This window comes from Thalia democratica, chromosome 3 (assembly GCF_965202585.1).
Source record: "Thalia democratica chromosome 3, ktThaDemo2.hap1.1, whole genome shotgun sequence".
NCBI classification, from domain to species: Eukaryota; Metazoa; Chordata; class Thaliacea; order Salpida; family Salpidae; genus Thalia; species Thalia democratica.
In genome coordinates, this window is record NC_139167.1 from 4,494,816 (window position 1) to 4,506,888 (window position 12,073).

The 12,073-nt window shown below is 23.5% G+C and overlaps 1 protein-coding gene across 1 annotated transcript; it reads right to left on the minus strand.

Annotated features, from left to right (window-relative positions):
* Positions 1–307: 307 nt before the first annotated feature.
* On the minus strand, positions 308–12,073 carry LOC145831671 (uncharacterized). Its single transcript, XM_082938982.1, has 5 exons — positions 11,818–12,073; positions 11,461–11,649; positions 9,606–9,666; positions 5,827–5,962; positions 308–910 (listed from the first exon to the last, which is right to left on the minus strand). The coding sequence occupies exons 1-5, from the start codon at positions 12,071–12,073 to the stop codon at positions 308–310; spliced, it is 1,245 nt and encodes a 414-aa protein (XP_082795108.1).

A 12,073-nucleotide genomic window follows, 5' to 3' on the forward strand; every position in this document is an offset into this window, starting at 1 on the left:
CTACTATTCAATAAACAAAATTTAATGATAATCTTTTTAATAAAGTTTTAAACTATCTTTAAAGTTCAAAAGCTCAATACTTTTTTTTCAAACACCTCATTAAACTAACAATTTTTAAACACCAAGCTAAACAAATTTATATTTTTCTTCTTCCAATTTATAAAATGACATTAAATACAATTTTAAAGATTGTTTTACTATATAAAACAATACCATTTAAGGCTGTTTTTTTACTTAAATCTTCATCGTTTAAATTATAAAAAGTAATGTCTCCTTAAGTTTCTGTGAATAAACTTACGTATAAAATTTAATTTGAATCTAGAGATTTTTTTTTGATGAGTGTGAAGTATCTGTTCCTATTTGAACGACGTGAAAACCATTTAAAACAAACATCACATCTAAATGGTCTATCTCCAGTGTGAATTCTAATATTATCATTTAAACTTGATTTTCGAGAAAACTTCTTTTTGCAAATATCACATTTATATAGTTTTGCTTTAGTGTGAACCAACATATGTTGTTTTAATTGGCTTTTTTGATTAAAATTCTTCTCACATAAATCACAGTGAAAGTCTTTCTTACCACTATGAATCAACATGTGTCTTGTCAAGCTTTTTATCAGAGCAAAACTTTTGTCACACTCTTCACATTTAAACGGTTTATCATCAGTATGAACTATTTTATGACGTTTCAAATTACCTCTCTGTGCAAAACATCTTTTACAAACATCAGATTTATACATCTTCAATCCAGAATGAGTTGATTGATGTTGGGTCAAATTACTCTTCCATTTAAAACTTTTATCACATATATCACAATTATATGGTTTTTCACCAGTATGAACTTTTTTGTGACAAATAAGTAATGAATTACGATTAAAAAATTTCCCAAAAGTTTTACAAATATGATGCTTTTTATTATGCAAAGTTGTAGCAATATTCATAATTTAAAATCAGAAATATCTTTTTGAAAAACTTTTTACATTACTAATAGTTATTTATATTAATAAAGAAGATAAGCTACATACAGTTACGATAGTTAAAATAGATTCAACAAAAAATGTTTAACTTAGTATTTTAATTTGATAATGGCTAATTATATGTCGATACTGTAGTCATATGTGGTATCAGAAAAGCAAATGTTGTGTTGTAATTAAAACTCGTAAATATGAAATTACGTCATTAATTACATAGCTTATTGTTAAAAGATAAAAGTATGATGTAACATTGATTTTTAAAAGATTTTACTTTTTTATTTCTCAAAAACTGTTGTGCTTACGATAAAAAAAACTAGCCTTTTAGTTTATAGTAAAATGTTTATAGTAAAATGTTTAGTGTTTTAAAATAAGGTAACTACCAACATTACAACATTGTATTGATAAAGGTTGATCAAAAAACTCGACTAAGTATTTATACTTAATCTTGTAACTATTAAATATAAAACCAGAGTTTACTATGATTTGACAATTACAGTCAAAAAATCACATACTTTTCTAAAATAACCTCACGTTAAATGTTCTTTTAGCGATAAGTAAAGATAAGTATTCTAATTAAAGCTTATATTCTTTCATATTTAAAATACAAACACTATTTAAATAAAAACATCTAGCCTCAAAATCTGAATTTTTACGTTTTTAATTGTGATTGTAGCTGATGTGAGTAATTGCTGATACTGATTAACGATATCATTTACTGCTTGATTTTTAACTATAAATGATCAATACTTTTAAACAAAATAGATACTGTAGTTTGTGATAAGGTTAAGATTGCTAACCTTTCTTTATCACGTACTTTATAATTTTGTTTTTAATTTTTAATCAAATGTTATAAGTGTTTTAGAAACTTTTTTACTTTTTTACTTACTTAATTTTTTTGAAACTTTTATTAAATATTTCTTAAGAACACTTTTTTATTACAATCTATGTGTATATTTAGATTTTATTTTAGCATACAAGCTAATTAATAGTTATAAAACAGGAAATAGTTTATATAATACAAAACTAATACTTGTAAACTCACTATTTTAAAAGCACAGCGTTGGAAAAGTGTTAAGTTTAATCTATTATTATATTTACAGATATATATATATATATATATATATATATATATATAAGTTATGGTTATAGATAGTAAATTTAATAATGTTCGTTGTTACTAATAGTTAAGGAGTTAAAACCATAGGCAAACTAATGCTAAATTTTTAAAAACATTAATATATTATATATAAATTTTTCTAAAAAAATCTTTTTCAAAAACACAACACATTATGAACTAATTAAAAGTTTAACAAAAATTAAAATTTAGGTTATTGTGTTGGAAACAATTCTTTTCATTGAATAAGTGTTTCTAAACTTACTAGCTTAGTAGCATATTAAAATATTACCATAGGTGATTTACTATACTTAATATTTTTACAACTCATCGTGTTTACGTATGTTTATTTACTAGTTAATCTATTTTTTATTTATCGTTTTATAAGCTATAACTACAACAATGATTGAATAGATTTTCAGCATTAAATATAATTTTACTTACGACAGTTGTAGTAAAATACTTTTTGCACAACAAGGATAACTACTATTTGTTTACTTAAACTATATTAATTGTTTTGATACATCTAAAAGTTATTAAATTATACAGCCGAAAAATCCGCTAAATAAAAAGCTTATACTAATATTTTATTCTAAGACACTTTATGTTTTATGTGAACGTTAAATAATTAAATACTTTTATTTTTTTAAATTCTTAAACACTTCAAATAGGTTTTTATATAGTGACTAAGTTAAAAGAAAAAAGTAAAACCGTTTATTACGATTATAATTTTTAAAATAAAGTAAAATATTTTGTCAACAACATGTTAGAACATACTTTACACGTTGATCGTTATTACGAAAATGAAAAAAAAAATTCTTAGCTCTTTGTTAGAAAATTAAAAAAATGTGAAAACGGTTAACTTACTAATTATAAAAAGAAAACTAAAACATGCACTAAAACTTTTTAATAAAAATTAAATTTTTTTTCATATCTAAAAGTGATTTAAAGACTTCTGTACTGTAAAATTAAATAGCTTTTATTTCTAATAAACTTTAAAGAAATGTTAACTGTTTTACCGAATTAAAAGTATTACGATTTATAGCTGCTATAATAATTTTTCCTTCAAAAATAATAAAAATAATAATACATAAAACGTTTATGATTATGACTTTATTTCAAAAATAATTTATAAATGCAATAACTAGACATCCTTTCAACGCCCTATTAAACTAAATAATTTTTTTCTCGACAATATTCTACAAGTTTTGTTGATGCTTATAGCTGAAACTGGGGTCACTAATTTTTTTTTCGCAGAAATAGAATTCAAGCCATCCAATTGTACAAAAACCAAATTCAATAAATTTCATCCAAAGTTTTGAAGCTATCACTGGATGGTAATTAAGAAAACAACTTTGTCTTGTTTTTTTACAGAACAATTCTACTAAAATAAGAAAAAAAGTTCATCTCTAAAATTAATAGGGCAATATTAAAATATAAATTGTTGTAGATAAAAGTTTAAACAGAATAAATTATCTGCTTAACTACAAATAATATACAGGTGCATAAAACAGAATAGTTGCGTATTTTTTATTTTTTTATATTATTCACCTTTTAAACTAAAATTGTATAAATGCTTCACAGCTTCGTTTACTTTAGTACTTGATATTTGTAATTGCTTTTGATTTAGCATGATACATAAATGTTTCATTTTTAAAATAACTTAAATTTTTAATTTTCTTTTTTTTTGTCATTTGCAAAGGGTAAGTTGTAGTTATTTTTTTTATCTAAAATTAGCTAAATTAATCTACAACTAATCAAATGATCAATAACGTATACAAGTCAAAATAAAAATCAAACTTCTTAAAAATTTACAGCCATTAAGCTAGTTTTACAGGTCAGTAGACAATAGTTTTCAATTTTTAAAGTATTTTAAAACATATACATCCAAATGTATACAAACAAAATTAGATAATAACTATCGGATGTTTTAAGTTAATTGTTGTTTTCATCTAAAGTTCTAAAGCTATCATTAGACGGTTATTAAAAAGTAAGTTGTATTGTTTATTTACGACCAATTCTGCTAAACTAAAAAATTAGGTTTATTTGTGATATTTAGAGGACAACATTAAATAACATTTTTAAGTTTGTTAAAGAATCGTTGTAAGAAAAATTTAGATAAAAATTTAGATTTTAAAAACTTCTACAGCAAGTTATATTTGATTAACAACAATACATCTAAGGAAAAAAATAAAAGAGCACATACCAAAATGTGTAGAAATCTTTGCCTTTCAGATAAGAAATATGATATACCGGTCAAGATTTTAATGCATCTAAACATTCATCTATAGCAAAACACTTATTGAGTAATTCAACTTGTGCAAACAGTTAGAATACAAATAGGCTTAAAATTATAAACATGTAGTAATGTTTTTGATTTGATTAAATTAGAAGCCAATTGTATTTAATTAAGGAAACCTGTTTTATGTAAGCAAAAAAATTTGACCATACTATTTCTTTATTTTCGTAACGCTTTATAAAAATTGTTTTTATTTTGTTTTATTTTACTGCAAATCAAATATAACGTAAGTAAACTAATATGAAGTTGAATTTCTAGATGATTCGAATTTAACCAGTCTGGCTAGCCACACGTTGATGAACAATTTTTCAAGTAAATGCCAAGATTTGAAAGAACTATTCTTACAAAGAAAAATCATATGTTTGCAATTCAACGAGAAATCGCAGCAATACAAAGAAATCTCAAACAATTGATGAAAAAAAAAAACTATCTTAGATACAATTAATGGTAAAATTAGTATTATACAGTTGGGACTGAAGAAAAAGTTTAATAGTAACTAAAAATGGTAAGTTACATACTTACATATTAGAAGTTCAAACATGAATAGTAAGGGTAAACTAAATATTAATTCTTCATTTCATAACCCTCAAATTTGTAATGCTCACCAATTTAAAAGTGTTCATGTAATAGTTATCAATAATATTCATTTATTTTTTTTATAGCATGTAAAAATTACTATTACGTTTGATGAAGTTTTATTAGTATTAACTAAGAATAAACAAATTAAAATCATAATTAAACAAAACATTACCAAAAGTTTTAGTCAATCCTTAATAGTTTAAAAAGTTATACAATTTTAGAAATACATATTTAGCAAAGTATATTATAAAGATAACTATTAAATGTTCAACAAGTCAATTTGATGCATATAAAGTTAGATTAACTTTAAAACTTTCAAACCACTTAACTTAAAAACGACAAAAATATCATGGGTTTAATACAAATCATCATAAATTATATATCATCATAGTTAAAATATAAAAATAAAGTTATGGTAACAATGATACACAATACAAATTATAATTTTCAGCATGGCAGAAAGTTATGATATCAAAAAAAATTATAGTACAAAAAATTAAAAGTATAGCTTTTTTATATAATTAAAAATGAATACTACTTTAAATCATTTTGTGTCTATGGCTAAAACGACTTGAATTAGCTGGTTTTTCAGATATAAAAATAACATTACTTTAGACTTACAGCTTAGCAAGCACTAGTTAATACTAACTGCATTTATCCTAAAAAACCTTAAAAAAATAAATAAGTGATAAATTTCATAAATAGTTATTAATTTTGATGAATACGCAAATGTCTGATTCTATGGGATTGGTCTGAAAATCTTCTACCACAAAAATCACACCTAAATGGTCTATCTCCAGTGTGAATTCTAATGTGAGTGTTTAAACTTGATTTCCGTGAAAACTTCTTCTTGCAAACTTCACATTCATGATGCTTTTCTTTTGTGTGAGTCAACATGTGCTGTGTCAAAACGTATTTCAGAGCAAACATTTTTTGACAGACATCACATTGAAAATCTTTCTTACCACTATGGATCAACATGTGTCTTGTCAAGCTATATTTAAAAGCAAAACATTTATTACACTGTTCACATTCAAAGGGCTTATCATCAGTATGAACTATTGCATGGCGTTTTAGATGACTTCTTCGCGAAAAACATCTTTTGCAAACATCACATTGATAAATCTTCAAACCGGAATGAGTAACTTGATGTATTTTTAAGTGAGCTTTTCTTTTAAAACGTTTAGCACAAACATCACAGCTATAAGGTCTTTCATCTGAATGAACTCTTTTGTGTCTAACTAATGATAATTTTGAATCAAAAATTTTTTTACAATTATCACATGAAACTAGCTTTTTACCGTTAGATAACTTTAACCATTTGTGATCAGTATCCATTTTATTAAGCTGTTGAAAGTAATATTTTCCTAATCAACTTCAATTATCTCTTTTAACTAAAGTCAATCATAAAGAAAGAAAAAAACGTGTTACTAAGTATTTGATATTTACTATTTTTATATCATAAAACTAACAAATTTTACAAAATTACTTAACAGTTTAAAATAATTTCAATCGACTGATGTTAGCTATAAACAATAATTGATACTTTCCAAATAAATACAGTAGTTAAAGTATAAACTATTTAAAACTGTATCATTTTCCAAAGAGTTTTTTATTTTTGTTAGTTTTCAATATAATGATATGTTCATATTTTCTTTCAGGAAACCTTTCTTTTTTGAAGATGTTATAAGAAAAGTATGACAGTAGTTAAACTTAAGAAATATTAAAAAAAACTGATATTTAAAGTTTGTATTTACTTATTTTTTTATTGGAACATCATGTATTTTAATTTCTAACTTTTAAACATACACTATTGTCTTATAAATACAGAATATTTTAGTTAATAAACTTTTTAATACTTTCTTAGATGAAATTTAAAATTAGTATAGGTTTTTTTTCTAGTTGAAACTATTACAAAATATTGTAATATTTAAAATATTTAAATTGTTTTACATTTTATTATACGAAATAATTTTTTAGTAGCTTTAAAAAAGTTCATTGCATATTTAATTTCATAAAGTAAAGTTCATTATGTTATATGAAATTTATATTAAACGCTTTTGGCTCTAGTCTAAAATAAAATGTAACTGTAATATAGTTTTTAACCACATTAGTACTAAGTTACATCTTTAGTTACATATACTGATGTAATTAGTTAATTAATCTAGTTGTTATAACTACTAAGCTCCTAAATAAAGTAAGAATTCGACACGGTACAAGTAAAAGTGTTCTCCACAAGGCTGATTTGTGATTAGAATATTAAATGGCAATGTTCTATGATATTATACAGATACGTTTTAACGTTAAATATGAAAATTAAACAAAAACATTATATTTACAATTTATTTAGCTTTAAATAGACAATAGTTAAATTTATCTATGTTTCTAAACTTATAAATACTTGTCGTTGTACGTTGTCAACAAAATTATACTCGATTATAGAAATGGGCCCGCGGCGTGAAAGTGGCCGGCCCGTGAATATAAATTGATGGTCTGCCATACAGTCAAAAAATTCTATAGAATAGGGTCCTCCAGGATCAATATTACTAAAATTGTATAAAAATCATTATTATAGTAACTGTAAATTGACGCTAAAATTATGTTTAAAAGGGCTTTATAATTATTGTGTGCATATAAAAATTCCGTTTATCTTTACTTTTCGATCTAACTCAGTTTTAATATTATTTTCATTAATTATCTCAAGCAAAATTAGTGTTTTTGTTTCATAACGAGTCGACTTCTAGTAGACAGTTTATTTTGATTAAAAATCATTTTGTAAAATAGAAAATTAAAAAAATTATGGGGTAAAACTTTAGTTAATTGTGTTTAAGTACGTTCTCTAATTTTACTGAACCTGAAACTTCCGCATGATTATGTCGTCTTCTTAAATTCCTTTTATAGAGTGTAAACTTTGAAGTAATACACTGTAAAAATAGGGCGAACAGTTTTTAATAATATTTAAATGAAGTTGTCAAAGTGACTAGATTTTATATAGTTTAGACGTAAATAGTTAAAGTTTTAATTATAAGTTTTAATTAATAAAACGTAGGCATTCATTTTTGTTATAATGACTAATTTAAAAATTATAATTTTAAGAAAATTTTTTTTTCAAAACTTTACTAAAAACTTAAATAAGTATAACATCAAAGACCAGTAAAAATATTAATTTTTATAGTGCTTTTAGTTTTTTTAATGGTTTTTCTTGAATTTTTTCTTATAATATTTGGTGTCTGGACAAGCCGTTTAAAGGTATCCGCGGTGTGCGACTCGATAACTGACCTTTAAGTGCAAGACAAAACATTTCTTTAGTTCCTAAGACAATATGTTTCAAGCGATTTTTTTGTCGTTCAATAAAAATATAATTAGCATTTCAATACCATAAACATTACAGATTTAAACATTTAAATTATTTTTCTAAAGTTTACCATATGCACTTAGTTTAATTCTTCTACTAGTTATAATATATTTTGAAAAACTTTGATTGCAACCAATTTTTTTTGCAAAGTTAAAGTTTTTTTGCAAAATTGGAGTTCATATGTTTGTGCTTGTCTTATATACTTAGTTAGTTATAATTGCTCTTTGCCACAACTTGGTTATTTATTCTAACTGATAGAACAAAAGTTAGCTAATTAACTTTCTATTAAGTATATTTTTTATAAATCTAATTTTATTCGTTAAACAAATTTGCTCAAGTTTTTTAAACCAGAACGAAAATTTAAAAGTTATGTTATTTATTTTTAGTCAATTTAAACATGTTCAAGATTAACCTTTCTTTTTCTCTTAATAAATTTTCTTTATCTTACCTTGTAGTTTTAGTACTACATTTACAATTAAAATTTATACATTTCAAATTGAAAAATATTTTATTTGACATAACAGTTCTATTGTTATTCTATCTCATTTATGTAATCATTATTTCTATATTTTTATCTTATTCATTAAGAAGCAAGTTAACATTAAAAAACAATTTAGGAGTCTCATAGTATAGTTTAGTTTCTAGTAAAAATATAAAAGAGTAAAAGTAGTAAGTGCGTACTTAATTACAAACAAAAAAAAACAATACTACTTAGTTATACATGTTTATATGAACTTCAGAATTTAATTAAAACAAAAAAACTCATCTTACTCTTTGTAAACAACTACAAAGTTTGATTTTATTATATACTTAAAGAACAATAAAACTTCTCGATAATAAAATTGAAAACTAATTTGAAATGTCATTTAAATTATAAGAACTAAAGCTTTGTTAATGACTAAGTTATTAAATTATTAAGCGCATTTATATGTGTAGATCATTATTATTTCTAGTTTGTAGTATGTAACAATAAATTTTCTCAATCTAATCGAATTAACTGTTTAAATGTTAATTGTTTAACAAAACTAATTTTCAACAAAAATAAATTGCTACAAAACAGTTTAAGAAAAAGTGTTATAACAACCAACAATTTTTCATTATTTAAGTTAAATTAGCAACTTTAAACACTTAATCAAATAGCATTTATACATATACAAATAGATAGATATTTTAATCTAAATAGTTTAAGATTTTATTAACAACAAAAATTACACGTCAATGTTTAAAACAAGACCTTGAATATTCCAAGTTGTTGAAATCAGTCTATTTTTATTATGATTACATTAGTGAACGTTCCTGTAAAAATCTTCTTTCACAAACATCACATCCAAATGGACTATCTCCTGTTTAAATGAAACTTTTAGAAATTGAAAAAATAATGGCTTGTATAAATTAATAAGACCTAAATTCCTTTTTATATTTATTTTTTACTTTATTTAACTTTTTGATATACGGTCTCTTAAAGACGTTTAAGAATTTGAATTGATATAATTTACTTTGTCCGAATTGTCATGTAACTAATTATTAAAAACCTTGAACTACTAGAATAGTTTTATTCTCTCAACAAACATCAAGTTAAAAAGTAAACTAAATTTTTAAAACAAATACATTCAAGTTCTAAACAGTTTTAGAATATAAACAAAGATATTTAAAGTTGAAACATTTATTTAGTCAGATGAATAAATATAAATTCAGTCTTATAATTCTATTTAATTTATAACTGGCACTTTTATAAAATAACTAATATTCAAATAAAAAAAAGTAATTAATGAAACTTTACAATGTGTGTCATAAATTAATCTACAAACTAATAACTCTTTGAGTGTTGAATTTACAAGTTTTGTTAATAGGTACGCAGATGCTTGTTCCTATTAGAACTTTGTGTAAATCTTCTCCCACAAACACTACATCCAAAAGGTCTATCTTCAGTATGAATTCTAAGGTAAACAACTAAATTTGATTTATGTAAAAATGTTTTCTTGCAAATGCTACATTCATAAGGGTTTACTTTAGTGTGAGTCAACATGTGTTGTTTTAGATTACCATTTAGAGTAAATTTCTTCTGACAAACATAACACTGGAAATCTTTCCTACCTTTATGTATCAACATGTGTAATTTCAAACTAACTTTTTAAGTAAAACGTTTATCAAAAAAATTATCAAAACAAAAGTTAAAATTTAATTTTTACCGTGAAAAAAAATAGTTTAAGAAATTTTTATTACACTTATTAGCTTACTTTTCTGAGTTTTACTCTTTGAAAAAGAATATTTAAAAACCATTTCCTACCTTTAATATATATATAATAATCTAGTTGGACTATTATTTCCATCTTTTAAGAAGTTAAAGTTTTAAGTTGTAAAAGACCTAAAATTAAACTCAATTAATTTAAGTTTTATTATAATTATTTCGGTGAAAGCCAGAAGATTATTTATATTCTTAAGAATTTTACTTTATTTATTAACTTTTAGTGTTTATTATTTATCGGTATTAGCTATAATTACTAGAAGGTACTTTTTTTAAATATAACAAGAGTAAGTATTATAATAAACCCTAAAAATTGTAACTTTAAAAAGATTTCTGCTATCATTACAATACATAATTTTCCTTATTATTGATCACCAAACTTTAATACTTTTTTCAGCGAATATTTAATTTTGTTATATTCGAGCACAGAATACATAAGTAAAATCATAATTTTAAATAAAGTAACAATAAAAAGTTATAAGTAAATCAAATAATATTCTTTAAACAACACTTATAAAATAAGGCTAATAATAGAATACAATTACTAAATTAACATATTACAGTCTTTTACATTTGAAAACATTAAAGTATGAATTTTATTTAATCTTCACAGTCTTGTATAAAAATAAAAATAAAAAAATTAAAGAATTATTATATACGTAAATTAGACTTTCTAGAAAAATGTTAGTTCAGCGTATTAAAATTTTGTATTTAATTTTACTGAAAATGCTACAGATAAAAAAAATGGTACATTTATAAACCTTAATACAACTATTTTGCCTTTGTTTCCGAGAATTCATTTTTGTTAAATTGATCCTTATAATTTCTTTTTATTATAAGTTACAAAATCATTGAGTTCATATAGAGTCGTTATTTTTTTGATGATGAGTACGCAAATGAGTGTTTCTATGTGAACTCTGAGTAAATCGTCTTCCACATACTTCACATCCAAATGGTCTATCTCCAGTGTGAATTCTTATATGCTGGTTTAAACTTGATCTTAGAGAAAACGTTCTCATGCAAACTTTACATTCATGAGGCTTTTCTTTAGTATGAGTTACCATGTGTTGATTTAGATGAGCTTTTTGAGAAAACTTCATCTGACAAACTTCACATTGATAATCTTTCCTACCACTATGTGTCAACATGTGTGTTTTTAAATAATGTTTTAGAGTAAAACATTTGTCACACTGTTCACATTTATGAGCTTTATAATCATTATGAACAACAGAATGCCGTTTTAAACTACTTCTTCGTGAAAAACATCTTTTACAAACATCACATTGATAAATCTTCAAACCAGAATGAGTAAGTTGATGTTGTGTTAAATTACATTTTTGTGCAAAACTTTTGTCACAATCATCGCATTTGTAAGGTTTTTCTCCGGAATGAATTCTTTTGTGATATATCAGGTCAAAATTTCTTTTGAACACTTTCCCACAAGTTTCACAAACAAGTTGGTTTTTATGTTCTAATAATTCTAAGTCACCTTTAGTGTTATCCAT

Bases quoted from the DNA above. Each gene is read 5' to 3' on its own strand.
- LOC145831671 (XM_082938982.1), bottom strand. From the start codon at position 12,073: ATGGATAACACTAAAGGTGACTTAGAATTATTAGAACATAAAAACCAA. The intron at 5,963-9,605 runs GTAATCATAATA...TTTTAAATATAG, and splicing joins TTACAGGAACGTTCACTAAT to CTTGACAAGACACATGTTGA. The intron at 911-5,826 runs GTTTGCAAGAAG...CATAATAAAAAG, and splicing joins AAAAGCATCATGAATGTGAA to CATCATATTTGTAAAACTTT.